This window comes from Podarcis raffonei, chromosome 1 (assembly GCF_027172205.1).
Source record: "Podarcis raffonei isolate rPodRaf1 chromosome 1, rPodRaf1.pri, whole genome shotgun sequence".
Classification (NCBI taxonomy): Eukaryota; Metazoa; Chordata; class Lepidosauria; order Squamata; family Lacertidae; genus Podarcis; species Podarcis raffonei.
The window spans coordinates 58403440-58420913 of NC_070602.1; the positions used below are offsets into that span (position 1 = coordinate 58403440).

At 44.0% G+C, this 17474-nt stretch overlaps 1 protein-coding gene across 1 annotated transcript; it reads left to right on the top strand.

The window, feature by feature from the left end:
• The first annotated feature begins 277 nt into the window (after positions 1-277).
• FGF3 (fibroblast growth factor 3) lies at positions 278-14167 on the top strand. The gene is made up of 3 exons (XM_053388760.1): positions 278-994; positions 10745-10848; positions 13570-14167. Exons 1-3 carry the CDS (start codon positions 715-717, stop codon positions 13900-13902), a joined length of 717 nt encoding a protein of 238 aa, XP_053244735.1. The 5' UTR covers positions 278-714; the 3' UTR covers positions 13903-14167.
• Positions 14168-17474: the final 3307 nt, after the last annotated feature.

Here is a 17474-nt window from a genome sequence, read left to right on the forward strand (position 1 = left end):
TGCGCGCGCCCTCGCGGCTGGACGCGGTGCTGCGAGCCTGTGCGCTCTAATCCTGGATGCGGTCTGGAAGCTCACCCGGGACTTGTCTCTTTTCCTCGCTTGCGCTATTATCAGATCAGTCTCCTGTGGCCGGGAGCGCCTTTCCTACGTACGAGCCGTCGATTAAGGCGATGTCCCCCTAGCCTCTCTCCTGGCATTTCGGGACCCCCGTTTCCCTTCCTACCTCCTCTTCCCTCCCCTCCTTTTCCTCCCCCGCCCCTCTCTCTCCCTCCCTCCCTCTCTCTCTCTCTGTCATTCTGGAGCCCTGAAGACTGCCCTGATCGCAGCACCGCCACTTAATCCAAACAGCTGGGCCTCTCCAGTTTGCTTTCCTCGACGACGTCTATTTACTTAAAGAGATCTAAAACCAATTAAGAAGGGGGAGAGGAGGAAGAGGGAGGGAGGAAGACGAGGAAACCGACCTGGATTGAAACAAACAAACAAGCAAGCAAGCAAAAAAGCGAGCGAGCGAGCCAAGGAGCCCCCCTCCCGCCCGACGAGAACCACAACCTAGCGGCCGCCTCGTCCATGCGTCCCGATTGGTCCCGGCGCGCCGGTGGCCACCTAGGAGAGCTGCCTCGGCTGCTGCAGCCCGGCGCTCTTCCCTGATGGGCCCGTCGGGGCTGTGCTGTGCCCGGAGCTGAGCGCCGCTGCGGCGGCCCCCGCCATGCCACAATGGTGACCGCCTGGCTCGTCCTGCTAAGCGCCTTGCAGGCGGCGCGGGGCTCCCCCGGGCCGGCGGCGGCCGACGGGGCCCCCGTGGGGCCCCCGTGTGCCCGGGGAGGGCCGTCGTGCGACCCGCGCTGGCGCAGAGACGCGGGCGGGCGCGGCGGCGTCTACGAGCATCTCGGCGGAGCGCCGCGGCGCAGGAAGCTCTACTGCGCCACCAAGTACCACCTCCAGATCCACGCCAACGGCAGGATCAACGGCACCTTGGAGAAGAACAGCGTCTTCAGTGAGTACCGCTTGGCCCCCTGCCCGACACACACCCGCTAGCCGAGCTCCCCGAGACCCGACGTGGAAGCCAGCCCCCCCCCAAATCTGGCTCCCAAATCGAGGCGCGTTTAGCCCCGACCACCGGGCCTCGCCGCCGCCTCTCGGCGATTCGACGGCTCCTCGGCCACCGGGTCCGGGTGACGGGACACCTGGAGAAACCCGCCCGATGAACCCCATGAGCCGTCGAGAATTAAAGGCTGCAGTTTAGAGGCATGCAAAAGGGATCAGGCGTGCGCGCTGAGAGGTTACCCACGGGAAATTTCTCACCCAAGGGGAGATTTTTTAAAAATAAAAAAAATCAGATCAAAGCGGGCGGTTTTAAAGCAGAGGTTGGACGGTCATCTGTTAGGGATTCTTTTGCGGCAATTCCTGCGTTGTATGGGGTTGGATTAGATGACTTTCAGGGTCCCTTCCAACTCCACATTTGCGGAAATCTCCGTGCCCGTCTCGCCCTTTGTGCAATCTTGATATGTTGTAATAATACCTTCGCTTTATTTCAGCCAGGGACTAAAATCTGAGCTCAAGACCCTGCTTGAGTCTTCAAACACATTGTGTTTTTTGGGTGGGGGAGGCACGCTGAAAATAAATAAATAAACATTCGCACCTAGCTCCGGAAACATACTGTAGCATGTGTTGACTTTTGCCAATTAAGTTTGAGCAAAACGTACGCAATGGGGGGAAAGCAGGCATTCTCTGGCTTTGCCAGTTCAGCCTTGGAAATTTTAAGCAATGATTGGCAACCTGTAGGGAGAGATGCTTGGGATAAAGGGTCTGGCCAGGGCAAGTGAGAACCATAAGGATACGCCAACAAGACCATGCTTCTGACCATGTGCAAAGTATTTTCTGCTGGCCATTGGATAATCACCATCAGCTTCCAGATAAGGCAGTGGCTGAAAAGATGTGCATGATAGATGGTTGGCAGTGCTTGTCTTTTTAGGGATAAATTTTAGAAAGGTTATTCTACCCACCCATCCTCAAGCAACCAGCCCAGAAGACATTATAAATATAACCCTCAAAGGAACACAGCAAGTACCAGTAGGTTAAACATCAATTTCATGGAATATAAAGGCTGTCAGTGGTTCTATACTAGCCTCAGTGGTTATACTCTGCCTCCATGGGTGCAGGCAGTATGTTTCTGAAGTTCAGCTGCTGGAAGCCATGGGAGACCCCATGGGCTCTTGGTTTGCCAGTGAGAACAGGATGCTGGGCTGGACAGGCAACTGACGATCTGGCAGGGCTCTTCTTAAGCTATGTTCTTGTGCTTGTCAATCATCTTCCAGTGGCTACCGCTGATGCAGTGGACTGATAAATGTACAGTGGTACCTCGGGTTGCAGATGCTTCAGGTTGCAGACTCTGCTAACCCAGAAATAGTACCCCGGGTTAAGAACTTTGCTTCAGGATGAGAACAGAAATCGCACGGCGGCAGCAGGAGGCCCCATTAGCTAAAGTGGTGCTTCAGGTTAAGAACAGTTTCAGGTTAAGAACGGGCCTCCAGAACGAATTAAGTTCTTAACCAGAGGTACCACTGTATTAGTCTTTTAATTAAATTAAATCTGTTTTTGTGGCAAGTCTTAGTCTAAGAATTGTGGCTGTTTTGCTTCCACGTATTTAATTTTTAATGCTTTTCTTTGTTTTCTGCCTTGCACTTTACATATCAAATACTCTCTGCAGTCAAACATAAGACACAATGGGAAACAAACCACTGTGTGTGTGTGTGTGTGTGTGTGTGTGTGTGTGTGTGTGTGGTCACATCCACACCATCCATTTACAACACTCTTATGACACCATAACCATCATGGCTTCCCTCAAAGAACCCTGGGGACTGTAGGAAGGGTGCTGGGAACTTTAGCTCTGTGACGGGTCTCCTAACAACTCTCGCACCCTTAACAGCCTACAGTTCCCAGGATTCTTTGGGTGGAAGCCATGGCTGTTTAAGGGCTTTAATGGATGGTGTGGATGGAGAAAGGCTAGTTCCATCATGACTAGGACTAGTGAGGCTGAGCTCCTTTTCTTTTTTTGCCTCTGGATGTTGCGAGTGGGGAATATATTTTTTTGAAAGCAGCTTCTAAAATTACCCCCCCACTAGGCTGTTCCTCTGCCGCTCCAGACAGAAAGCAAAGGGCACAAAGGAAGGGGCTGCCAAGAATCCCCAGCATAGGTCTTTTCAGGTTTGTCTCTCGCCAAAAGGAGAGGAGCGGGTGGGAGCCCAAAGGACTTTCCTCTCCTCTCCCTTTTGTTCCTCCTCTTCCTGGAAATCTTTCCTGGACTTAACTTGTTTCTCTCCCCCTCTCTCCTCATCTCTCCAAATATACATCCCTGTGGGGAGGAGAATCAGTGCTAGAAGAAGCAAAGAAACTCTCTGGGATTGACAAAAGTTGAGGATCCACTGGGGACTGCCCCTTAGTTTATCCGTCTCCTAAGGTGTGAGTTCCCAGGACCAGCTTTCAAATCCCTCTTCCCTTTTATGATACCAGGTCAGATTGCAGCACTAATCCTGGAGAGGAAGGCGGCTGGTTTGTAAATAATGTGTCAAGATGACTTTCACACTTCCGTCTGTTCATCTCAGCCTGTTTGTTTGGTTTCCCTTCCCCTCCTATTCACCTTGTTTGATTTGTCTTTGGAGAGTTAGGGCACATTTTCTGAATGGGCTGCGGACATGGTAGGATGGGCACATTTGCTTATCAAAGGCAGGCTGCCTGTGTTAAAGACTATCCTGTGCAAAAGGAGGAACATTGCAGTCAGAAGTCAGGGCACACTCAGACATAGACACCCATCACTCGGTGGCAAGGGTGGCATAATAACTGTCATCTCAAGCAGTGCTTTCAGGCAGCACAGTAATTTTCAGTGGAAGCAGTTCAGGCCAAAGCAAAACACTCTAGCAACTCCTGCACATCAAAGGGACTTAAAAGAGCTTAGCTTTGGCTTGGTTTTGCCACATCTGACTATGTGCATCACATACCTGGATCATGGAATCATAGAAATGTAGAATTGGAAGAGAGCCCAATGGTCACCTCCTCCAACCCCCTGTGATGCAGGAATCTCAACTAAAGCATCCTTGACAGATGGCCATCCAACCTCTGCTTAAAAACCTCCAAGGAAGGAGAGTCCACCACTTTCCGAGAGAGTCCGTTCCACTGTTGAGCTGCTCTTCCCATCAGAAAGTTCCTCCTGATCTTTAGCCGGAATCTCCTACCTTGAAGCCGTTGGTTCGGGTCCCACCCTCCGAAGCAGGAGAAAACAAGCTTGTTCCCTCTTCCATGTGACAGCCCTTGAGATATTTGAAGATGGCTATCAATATCTCCTATCCTCTGCTATGACCAGCTTATATTCATTGTATAAAACTTTCACGAAGGTTCCTCAAGACTCTGTGAAAAGAGGAAATATATTTCAATTAATGTATAGTGGGCAGATATATGTGAAGCAGATTAAATGAAACAGATTAAGCAGATAAGAATTAAACTCATTGAGATGTTCAAATCTTGGTCAGTTGTGTACAGCATAACCCCTCCATTGTACCACAACATCATAGAATTGTACTGTAGAAAGTGAACCTTTCAGTCCTAATCTCTTGCTTCAAGAGGTTTAATCTCAGGCATCTTCAGATAGGGCTGGGACAGGCTCCCACCTGAAACCCTGGAACGCTACTTTCGACCAATGCAGGCAGTACTGAACTAGATGGGCCAATGGTTTAATTTGGTTTAAAGCAGCTTCCCCTCTTGACACATGCCTACCCAATCTTTTTTCCTTTGATCTCAAAGAAAAGGAATATCATTTCTTGAATGCTTGCTGTTCACCAGCACAGAGAAGAAGAGAAAATCTACTTATGGGTAAATTTACACATACATCCACTCAGTGGCACTCATTCAAGTGACAGCTTGAATGTGTGAAACAGCCCTCACTGATCAAACACTTCAGACAGAGATTTAATAGCACAATACTTTTCAGTGGTGGCAGATCACACAAGTAACTTAAAACCATCAAGTGATGCCATAGCACAATGGTGAATGTGCCAATTGTGGGATATTTAAAATGCAGCCAAGCCAACAATTTTGCTAGATAGGCACAGGATAGGAGCTGAAGCTCACCAAGTTTTCCTGTAAACTTGCTAGAATGAACCCTGCGAGAGACACTCCCACTGTGCCCTGACAGAAGGAGGGCATAGCTATATATTCTCCTACCTGCCTGGGCACACCCTCTTTCTCTCTTTCCATTTCTTTCTGCTCTGCCAGCAACATGAGAACATCTGCTGGGTCTGAGCTCCAGTGCTTGGACTTCATCTTAAGCTGGACTTAAGTATGTCTTTGTAACTGAATTACCATTTTAAGCCTGCCTGAACAAAGCTGTGGTTATCTGTTACTCTTCAACAAGTATTCTGAGTGAGTAAATGTTATTTCTATCTGTTAAAAGATTGTTATTGCTTTAAGGGGGAGAAAAGAGGGAAATACAAGGAGAATCCAGTTTGCCTTAAATCATCCTGGATTTCTTAAACTAAAAGGCTAAAACTAGCCTATCTAGCTTCCCTTTTAAGCTGCAAAGGGGTAGCACTCTGCTGAACTCACAAACGTGAGGAAGGATGATAGCTACTAAATATACCCTTTCCTAGCATCTAGTCACATCCCAGTGCCAAGCAATTCTATGGTCCTGCCATGCTGGCAGCCAGTTTATGCCCACATATTGTCAGTACATTACCCACCATCACATGTGACTTGGATGAAAAGGATATATGCACAGAAGGAGCAGTATTTAAAATATGGCTTACTTCTTCATTGCCATAGAAATCCCAAAGCAGGTTACATTCAAATAAAATGCAAGATGTATATTAAAACAAACTGGGCAGGAAGAAAATTGGTTCATCTGTCTATATCTATCTATCTATCTATCTATCTATCTATCTATCTATCTATCATCTATCTATCTATGTATCTATGTATCTATCATCTATCATTCATCTATCATCTATCTATCATCATCTATCTATCATCTCTCTCTCTCTCTCTCTATCATCTATCTATCTATCTATCATCCATCTATCTATCTATCATCTATATCTATCTATCATCTATCTATCTATCTATCTATCTATCATCTATCTATCTATCATCTATCATCTATCATCTATCATCTATCATCTATCATCCATCTATCATCTATCAATCTATCTATCATCTATCATCTATCATCTATCTATATCATCTATTTATTTATCAATATAATGACAAATGATTCAGGAGTCCTCACAGAAAAGCCTGGACAAATAAATAGGTCTTTATCTGGAACTAAAAAGAGTTTCCTCTAGCCATAACTGAGAAAGGAGGGAATTCTGTAAATGGGGTGTCAGTACCATGAAGGCCCTGTCATAGAATCATAGAATCATAGAGTTGGAAGAGACCACAAGGGCCATCGAGTCCAACCCCCTGCCAAGCAGGAAACACCATCAGAGCACTCCTGACATATGGTTGTCAAGCCTCTGCTTAAAGACCTCCAAAGAAGGAGACTCCACCACACTCCTTGGCAGCAAATTCCACTGCCGAACAGCTCTTACTGTCAGGAAGTTCTTCCTAATGTTTAGGTGGAATCTTCTTTCTTGTAGTTTGGATCCATTGCTCCGTGTCCGCTTCTCTGGAGCAGCAGAAAACAACCTTTCTCCCTCCTCTATGTGACATCCTTTTATATATTTGAACATGGCTATCATATCACCCCTTAACCTCCTCTTCTCCAGGCTAAACATGCCCAGCTCCCTTAGCCGTTCCTCATAAGGCATCGTTTCCAGGCCTTTGACCATTTTGGTTGCCCTCCTCTGGACACGTTCCAGTTTGTCAATGTCCTTCTTGAACTGTGGTGCCCAGAACTGGACACAGTACTCCAGGTGAGGTCTGACCAGAGCAGAATACAGTGGCACTATTACTTCCCTTGATCTAGATGCTATACTCCTATTGATGCAGCCCAGAATTGCATTGGCTTTTTTAGCTGCCGCATCACACTGTTGGCTCATGTCTCTCCATTAGGCATCTGTGTCCTGAGCTGTAAAAAGATATATATATCTATCTATATATATATATCTTGAACTTAGCTCAGCAGCGTATATAGGTAGCCATTGGAATTCTTTTAGAACTGGTGTAATATGCTCACAGTAGATAGCCCCACACAACAGCCTAACTGTGGCATTTTGTGTTACCTGCTGCTTCTGAACTAACCTTAAAGATGTAGAGCTCATTATAGTAATTCAGAGGTGGGGAGCTGGAGGGAGCTGGTGGGCCAGAACCATATAACACACCCCAATGAGCAACTTTGTTGGTCACCTGGTAACAGCAGGTGCGTCTTTAGTGCCAATCACCTGTTTGGTGCTGGAAGTGCACCTTCAAAGAGGATCCCTGTAACCATTGATCAGCTGGTCATCAGTTACTGGGAGCCCCTTTGAAGTCTCAGTAGTGGAGGAAATACTCCTAAAATGGAACATTTTTAAAGGGTCCCTGAAGGGGAAAACCATAGTGCAGCTGATTCCACCTGATTGTCAGGGCTTTAGTTTTGCAGGGCTCTATTCAAGCACTGACCACCAGCTTATTGTTGGCATCCATGCTGTGCTTTGAAGCCCCAACAATCTCTTGAATGGGTTTCAACAGAAAGCATGGCTTGAAAGTGCCTTGCAACTGTACAATGCTCAGCTGTAAATCCCTGTTTGGTCCAGCCATGACTTTATTACAGGGCAGGTGACTGGCCTGGCCAGAACAGCCTGGCAGGCCAAATCAAGCCCATAGGCAGGTTTCTCATGTCTGCAGTCATCCCATGATATCCACACGTTGAGTCTGGACTCCTATTAATATTCATATTCTTGTTTAAATTTATTAGTATCATTTTCTTGCCGCAGGCAGCTCAAAGCAACTTGACAAAAAGCTAACAAAACAAAAACAAGAAACCCATACATTCATAAAGACCAAGAAAAAAATTACATTAAAAATATCCATACAGGATGAAAGCCTACCTAGAAGCTGAAAGCCTGCATAAAAGGCTACAGAGAGAGAGGGCTACGCTGGTTCAGAAATCCACTTGTAACATGGACATGTCAGCATGGAGCATGGGGAAGCTGCATGATATTGGCAGCATGGAGAGTGGTCCATTCTCCCTGTCCTGTCTAGGCATGGTCCCTCTTCACATTATTAGTACAGTGGTACCTCAGTTTAAGAACAGCCCTGTTTATGAACTATTTGGTATACGAACTCCGCAAAACCAGAAGTAGTTTTCCAGTTAGCAAAATTTACCTCGGTCTACGAATGGAAGCCAAATGGTGGAAGGGCACCTGTGGCAGGAGGCCTCATTAGGGAAAGCCCGCCTCGGTTTAAGAACGGTTTTGGTTTAAGAACGGACTTCCGGAACAGATTAAGATCATAAACCAAGGTACCACTGTATAGGAATGGGGCTATAGCCAGAATCCTGTTCTGTGTAATGACATTGCAGGTAGACTGGGAGAAGGTGTGGACTGAGGCTATTCCTGCCCTGACATGCCCCCATTGCTACCACTCTCCAGTCCTTCCACTAGCAGAGTTGCGTCAGTGGTGGGGACTTGCCAGCATATCTCTGCTTTGCCAGTCCATCCCCGAAGTTACATCAATGATGTTTTTCTATGATCTGCCAGTGCAGAGGACTTACACCAAGTCTTGAGGCTTCTCTGCCAGTATAGGATGATGCTCTGAGTGATGTACATACATGCAGGTGAACTGGCCATAAGACAGTTTCAATGCAAAAGAGAGTACAAAATAGCTCCACTATCCTTCCTGTGAAGGAGAAGGCAGTATTTTTCAAAAACTATTAAAAGACCTTAACTGAGTTTAAGCAGGAATAATTTCTTAGCAAATGAGATACCAAATTCAGTAATGAAAGCAACAAGCTTTTAAACTACTGGTGTCATAATCTGAAACGAAAATAATAAATCTGTGCGTGAATAGTGTTGATTATTCTGACAGCATCTCCCAAGTGCTTTCCTATCTGTTGGGTCTCCGCACATATAACATTTTTTCAGCGTACATATAAAATCAGTTTCCCACCCCACTCTGTGGAATGTCTAAAACCATCATGTGACTTGCATGAATGTGATGAACAAGTGTTTGAAAGCATATGTCTAGTTATTTGTTTTTACATGTCGTGTTTTCTACTGTTTATTGTACAATGCTTTGTGAGTCTTGGGCTTTAAAGGCAGAATGCATTTAAAACACACATGGAAGCAAGCAGGCAAATACGTGTCACATGGCTACTCTGCTCTGAGAGCCAGGCTTGCTTGCACACTCTCTTTTGGATGTTAACATAGTGGGAAACACGAGTTGGTTGCTCTTTAATGTGTGAAGCAGTCCGGGATACATGCATACCTTTGGCTTTCTTGTTGTTTCACTTGTCTGGGCGATGAGACCCTTTCCTTTGATGGTCTGAAATAGTTCCACTCTTTGAATGTGGCTTAGACTGCCACATTGTCCTTCCCTGCAAGGGCTGCGCTGACTTTCTAAATGACAGACTCCATTCATGGTTCCATACGTGGCTTCTAAGATGCTTCAGCCTCTCGTCTGAACTCCATTTTGCCCTCTGGAGATCTCAGCCGAAGCATTGTCCCGAAATGGGCAGCTTTGTGGTTTGCTTCAGTAAGTCAAGCACCCTTGTGTCCCCTAAGAAAGGCATTAAAGGGGATTTAAACTTTTTATAGACATATAGGATTAGGTGGCCCTCTAGTTCAATGTCAGATCTTTCTTTTTTCTGAGGCAGTTCAGTCTCAATCAAACAGCTGGGGATTTACTAGCAAGAGTTTGCTTCAAACAATTCCCATGCTTTTATTTTTCTTCCCCTTCCCCTTTTCTTTTCAATACAAAAGGGTTTGCTTATGAACTAAGTCGTGAATGCAGGTATCTTGTGAGATGGTGCTCTTAAACGGGATGTTTCCCAGATGGAAGTAGCATTTGGGCAATTTAATATTAACAGCTGAAGACACAGCCCATTCTCTGGGAGATCCAGGTTCGCAATTCTTGCTCAGTTCTAGATTCAGTCCGTAGCCTTGGTGCCTCTCCGCATCATTTTTTCACTTCTGTGGGAATTGTAATAATCAACTTCATCAGCTTATTGGGAGGATGAACGGAACCAGAGCTCCTGACAGCCAGTGTGATGTAGTGGTTAGAGTGTTGGACTGGGACTTGGCAGACCAGGGTTCAAATCCTCTCTCACCTGTGAAGCTCACTGGGTGGCCATGGGCCAGCCATCTGCTCTCAGCCTAACTTACTTCACAAGGTTGTTGTGAGGATAATATGTGGGGGGACGACGACTGTGTATGCCGCCTTGAGCTCCTTGAAGGAAAGATGGGATACAAATGAAATAAATAAATGAAATGAAACAAATCACTTTGCAGAGCAACTTGTCAATTATGAAAACAATTAAGTGGGTGATGCAGAGATCCCTGGGGTGCCTCATCCATCACAGTGTTGGGTTTCATATTTGCAATCCGCTGACCCCCCAGAGCTTCTGGGTATGTGTGCCTGGCAGCACAGATCTGAGACAAGTATGTAGTCCCAGTGACAACAAGTGGTTTTACCTGCAGGTAAACATGGGAGGTTCATGATGTAAAAGTGCTATAAAATTTGTTGTTGATGATAATAATAATAATAATACTAATAATAATAATAATTCATTGTACAACACTGTATATCATTAAGCTAAAGCCTTCCTTTTCTGTTTTAGGCATCCTCGAGATTACTGCAGTGGACGTTGGAATTGTTGCCATCAAAGGCTGTTTCTCCGGCAGATACCTGGCCATGAACAAAAGAGGCAGACTTTATGCTTCCGTGAGTGCTATTTACAACAGAATCATCTTAACTATGGCAAGGAAACTGAAGCATCCTACACTGGAGTGCCAGTCATTTTCAATGGGGATTTAAATACCATTGTAGTCCAAAGGAAGCAAATACTGGTGTCTATGTACAAACGTTTATAGAGAACAGAAATATGTCCTTTGGTTTTAATGTGGGGATTAAGTAGCCAATGCTTGGAGGCCTCTAGATAAACTATTATGGTAAGCACCAGGCATGCTCATTTTCCTTTCATGTGCACTGCTGATCAGCCAAGGAAGGAGGGAGAGAGGGAGAGAGAGAGAAAGAGAGAAAGAGCGAGAGCTCGAAGGATTTATAACTACATAAATTTACATGTCAAGATATCCTTTTAGAGACTGTAAGTAACTCACTCAGGTGAATAAGTGTAAAGAGGTAAGGAAGTCTACAATTCACATTGTGATTAGGAAGGTTTCTCAAAAGAAAAATCTCCTGGGGATGTCAATGGGAGTCCCATTTGCACAATGCTATGAATGGGCTCCCAGTGTGCGTAAAGTAATTTAAGTTGGGATCTAACACAGCAGAGAGGTGCAGCACCAAAGCTGCTAACAGACGGAAAGAATGTGCAAATGAAATGAAGTTTTCCTCCAACACTTTCCAATTACCCTTCTGTACTTTAATCCGACTTCCTGGTATGTGTATGATAGGATACTTTACAATGAGGATTTGAGAGATACTGCACTGCCAGATAAGGAAGGCTGAAGAAGGGTTTTAATACACATTTACTGTGCGTATTATTTAATGGAATCCAGTGCAATGTTGGGAGAAAAGTAAGAGAAAAGCATTAATCTGTAGTGTTAAGATGAGGAAACGACTCCATCTTCCCTCTCAATGACCCAAGTGCAACATGTGGCTGAGAGATGTTAGGTAACTCCTCACAGAGCTGCCACTGTCAGCACCCTTAACAAACCATCATTCCCAGGATTCTTTGGGGAAAGCCATGACAGTTAAAGTACTATACCACTTTTAAAGAGTGCTTTAAAAGTATGGTGTGGATGTCAGTTGGCTGCACTGGTCAACTAATTACTGAGCCAACTCCCCCCCCCCCTCCAAAAAAAATCCCACTCAGAATGGAACATGTGAGTTTCCCAAGTATTTTCCCAAGCATGAGGGATTCTTGTGCTCTAGATCAAGGGGCTCCTAAACTACCCTTTGGACCCCTAGTGGTCCATCAGTTTTGTTTCAGTGTCTGTAAAATAATAATAATAAAAAATCATACAGCATCTAGCACAGCGCATTAAAATTGCTACAAAAGACCAACAAATCATTGAGTGGTCCCTCAGGAATTCTCAAATGGTCCATGGGAAGAAATGTTCTGGAACCAATGCTCTAGATGAGATGTTAGAATCAGTGGGTGAACTAGCTAGAGCAGCAGCTGATTAGGTAATTGCTGGAGGCCAAACTGCATCTGTGAGGACAAATTTTAATTAGTCAGGCTGAGAGAAGATAACTTTCCTTGTAAGAGCAAATGGCAGACTTTTGTTCTTTTGGTTTTGGTAACTTAGGCATCTTTAAATATCTCCAAATGCATACACACAATATAAATCAATGCAATTCAGTGATTATAAATTTATACAAGTCATTGATTCATGAAACATTGACTAAAGAATTATTTAGGTCAACAGTCGCAATTAAAATTCTACCTATTTTTGTTAATTTTTCATCTGCAGTTTCCACCTGCAACTTTCTATCAGCAATAGGTATTTTTCAGCACTTATCCTTCAACTTGGAGGGCCACAAAAATTGTGACCCACCAAGCCAAACACAACCCACTTTTCATAAAGAGATATATAAATATGCCATATTTAGGGGAGGATCTACAGTTCTTTTATATATGAGGAGTTGTCCACAACTCTGCCATATCTCCATAGACCTCTATCCTGTTAGGCAGCTTTCCCTAATAACTATAACTGTGGTTAGCTGAAAACAGAAGCAAAATGTCTGATCTTCCCATGTCCATGCCAACAGGGGAGAAGGCATGGAGCAGTGTGTGAGCCCAGGACTTACCCAGCCTTGTTGCCATAATGTTTTTCTTATGCATTATCCTTGTGAGATTTGCAGCCTTGGATTCACAGCTAGAGTCTACCTGGGGGTCCCTGATGTGGTACAATTGAAGAATGGACCTATTGACTCCCTCTGCTGGGCTAACCGATAATTCCCTTCTTCTAGCCTTTTCAATCATATCATGCTAGGAGAGTAGCCAGTGGCCGTGTTCCCAGTTCCAGGGGAATCAGAGCTCTGAGCATCAGAAGTAAAATATGTGGAGAGCTACAAAACAGATGAAGGAAACTATGGAAAATGGGCATACCCTACAGACAGTAGTCAGTGGACTATTGAACTGGACATCTCTACAAGTGCTGATTTTGCTGGAATTTAAGCATGTCTAATATTCTCCAGAGCAGAGGTAGAGTAGCTAATTTTCTGCCTCAGGTCCACATTACTTCATGGGCAACCTTTTGGGGTCACATGCCAGAGCCCTTAGTTTTGCTTAAATTTTGTGAATAGTTTTCAGATTGATTCTGCATGCATACAGAGTTTTTGATCCCTGGAGGCCTTGACTCGTACCCTCTTTTATGTGCCACTGTTAGCTTGCATGAAGACAGCTACATTTGATCTGAAATAGCCATTAGTTCTTCTTTTGGATTTCTGGAACTGATGGTTCTCCTCATTACATTACAGGAAACCTACAATGCTGAGTGTGAGTTTGTGGAAAGGATTCACGAGCTAGGCTATAATACGTATGCATCCCGCATATACCGGACTGTGCCCAATGGAGCCAGCGGTAGGCGCAAAGCTAGCGCTGAGAGACTCTGGTATGTCTCCATCAATGGGAAAGGACGACCCAGAAGAAGCTTCAAAACTCGTCGGACCCAGAAATCTTCTCTCTTTTTGCCGCGGGTGTTGGATAACAAAGACCATGATATGGTCCGACTATTCCATACAAATGCTAAGTACAGAGAGAGCCTGCTAAAGCCTCCGAGCAAGAACCAGAGGAGACGCAGAGGACACTAAGGGATGCTCTGTGGGGAGGGCAAAGGATGGAGAACCAAGAAGACAAGTCAGTGTTCATAGTGCTACTAAATAACTAACAAATATGTCTGCGTGATCAATGTGGACTCAGAAAGTAATGTTACGCTGTATGTATATATTTTACCAGTTGTCTCACCAAACATACTTGCTAATAGGTGTTTTAGACTTATAATCCATTGTTAATGGCATATGATATAATAAATCACAGCATGTCCACGTGTAAATTAGATGGATGCACCGATTCTCATTGTTTGTCTTTGACTATTCTTTCTCAGTTGCTTTTTCATTAAGTATCGCCATTTTGTTAAATTAAGGATATTTAAACACAGTCATCTCCATTCCTCCGTAGCGTTGTCATCTGTTCAGAGAAAACTTACTCTGATGGAAATCAAATTAGTTTTAATCAATTACATTTGTATACATTTGCTTATGACAAAACAATAGTTGAAGAAACCCTTCCTTCCTTCCTTCCTTCCTCCCATCACTTGAACCTAGTTCCCACTGAAATTATGGGATGACAGACCTGTCCCATTGATTTCAATGAGACTTCAGGTCAACTAATGTTACATCTTTACATCTGAATCCAGCCCAGTGTTTTTAGATGGTGCATGTATGTGTCATGGTAAGTACCACCTTAGAGGAGGCATAAATGTGCAGTTTTATATTTTAAAAAATTACCTTTTAAAAAAGAAGCATTGCCCAGTTAATTTGGGATACCTTTTGAGTTTATTTAAAAAAATATGCAGTGCAATTCTGTATGCGCATACTCAGAGGTAAGTCCCATTGAATTCAATGGAGTTTACTCTCAGATATGTAGGTATAGGCAAAAGGTTGCAGCCCTGGCTTTCAGGTACTTATAATTGTGCAAACATAATATTCCCCTACTGCAATTTAGAACCAATATTAAGAACTGCAATTTAAGAATGATTTATTTTGTAAAATCTTCTTTAAATCAATTTGCCTTTCATTTTAATCAACAGTAACTACCAGATATTAGTCATTACTCTTTATTAATGCGAAATGCTAAGCAGAGTGCATTTCGGGAAAGATGCATGCTGCTAAGATTATTGTTCTCTTTTTTAGTTTTGTTTGTTCAAAACTTGAGGATATTTTTAAATAACTTCCTGTGCATCTATAAAGCTTGCTGAAGTGTAATATACATTATTTAAAATCAGGCTTCAGGAGAATATTCAAAACAGGTTGCTAAATGCTATAACAGCTTCTCTGCTTTGACGTGGAACTATGTTAAATCACTTCATTGAAAGAGAATAGCAAAGTTCAAATATCATCTCACACAACATTAAAAAGTACATTGGAGCCTTTCTGAAATGGTGTTTGTGCCACTTGTTAACATATTCAGTGTGAGATAGAATGTGGGCTGAGATCAAATGCAACACTGGCCAGTGGCCACTACAGGATTTTTCTTTTCTTTATAAACTCAAACTAATTTCAGGGTCTTGTGTGTAATTTTATTTAGGTTCCTATCAGCAAGGAGGTCAAAAGAGTTTTGGAACCTTAGATACGCAATTATTGTGGTATGCCTTTTCCTAGGCAAGAGCTTGTTTCATTTGATGTATGAAGCATATATAAATAATATTTTTTAAACTTATTTTGATTATCAGCAATGCTAAGCTGGTTCTTTCTGTTTCTCTCTCTCTCTAGCCTGGATCACATGTTGTGTTAAGCCAGAGTAGAGGGGAAAGGTTTGTAGGGAACACAGCACTTGGTTGGAGATCTGGATCATCTGATCTGATGCAAGGATAGAGAACCACTTTAGCTCAGTGGGCCAGATCTTTATCTCCTCCCACCCTGCAGGCCAACTTTGACAGGTGAGCAGGTCTGCCCACATGTCAAACATCTGACATCATGATGACTGATAGGCAGTCCCACTCACCTCTCAAAGTTGACTCACAGGGCAGGGGGTCCACTCTGAAGCACATTCCCTGCAGAGAACATGCTGACAAAGCAGCACTGAGCAGGATTGACTTCTCCACTCATCAGTCCTGCTCCCTGAAGCTATGTGGATAGGATTCAACTTTAAGGTGAAAGGAGAAGTTACCTATCTGTCAGGGTCAAGGATGAAGGCTGCATATACACCATACGTACATTCAAAGCACATGACTTCACTCAAAGAATCCTGGGAACTGTAGTTGTTAAGGGCTGGGAATGGTAGCTTTGCAATGGGTAAAACTACAGTTCCCAGGATTCTTTGGGGGAAGTCATGTGCTTTAAATGTGCTCATGTGTAAGTGTGCATGTACAAGGGGACAGGGGATTCTGCACCTTAGTGGCGTAGAATTTCAGCAGCTGTAACTTCTCTTCTGCATACTGTACTGTAGGCTGCACTCCAGGCGCTGATTTTGTTTGAAAACCCCGGCTTCAGTAACTGAGTTTAGGGATCTTTCTCCCTATGTCTGGATTAACGTATGGCAACCCACAGCATCAGCCTTACCCTGATGCCACATGAGGGAACGTTGCATTTTGTTGGATGCAAAGGCTAAGGTCAGAGCTGTCATGGTGGTTGACAAAATAGACAGGTCTTGCAGGCCAAACTGATCATTTCGCAATCATATCAGAAAATGGAGAAATCACAGGGCCTCAAAGCTATACTGATTTTCAGAGATAAATTTAAGGATCTCATAGCTACCTGAACTCTCTTGACTGCTGGGCTTGAGAAACAAGCAGCTCTGTAATGTGTCGTTCCAGAGAAATATGACCATAACGAACTGAATTGGCTTTAAGAAGGATGCAATTTTATGCTTTCCATTCTACCTATCCATTTCCTCTTCCTTTCTTCTTTTTTTCTTTTCATTTCCCACTAGTAAAACCCTTTCTATATAGAAATAAGTATTGGATGCTTAAGACATCCTCCCCTCTTTGAAAGAAAGAAAAGCTATTTTAAATAGGCCTTTGAAGATTTCAGCAAAGCTCAAGTTCAAATGTCTCCTGTTTCCTTTTGGAAGATCTGAAGGATTTGGGAAGGTGAACAAGCAAAGCTATAATTAAAGAACAGTTGATGGTAACCATCCCCTCCTGGTTAGCATTCTCAAGCCACCTCCAAATATAGACTGCAAAAGAAAACTTCATCCCGTTTTAGGCTTGCAATAGTTCAGATGCCTCAATGGCAGAGCAGAAAGAAAGGCCTTCTGAAAAGCTGAGGGCATACACAGAAAGTAGTAGTAGTAGTAGTAGTAGTAGTAGTAGTAGTAATAATAATAATAATAATAATAATATAAATAGTGTGCCCTTCCCCTCACACAGAAAATCTCCCAGTGTTCACGTGGGATGACTGAGAAGCACATTTGGATGATGGCCGGTTGCGAGGGCGCCCTCTGCAGGAATTAAGAAAGATACCTACTCCTCACCAATCCTCCGTCCCGCCCTCTGCCATGCTCTACACTCACAGGGTGCTAAATCTGCCACTTGGGGAGGTTGCTGGCACTGGCAACCCATGCTATGTCACTGTGGGAGTAAGCCACACAGAATTATATCAGACATACTTATGAGTAGGCGTGGTTAGGATTGCACTGTAAGTTTCTGTGAAAACTGAATTTT

Bases quoted from the DNA above. Each gene is read 5' to 3' on its own strand.
- FGF3 (XM_053388760.1), top strand. From the start codon at position 715: ATGGTGACCGCCTGGCTCGTCCTGCTAAGCGCCTTGCAGGCGGCGCGG. The intron at 995-10,744 runs GTGAGTACCGCT...TTTCTGTTTTAG, and splicing joins GGAGAAGAACAGCGTCTTCA to GCATCCTCGAGATTACTGCA. The intron at 10,849-13,569 runs GTGAGTGCTATT...ATTACATTACAG, and splicing joins GAGGCAGACTTTATGCTTCC to GAAACCTACAATGCTGAGTG.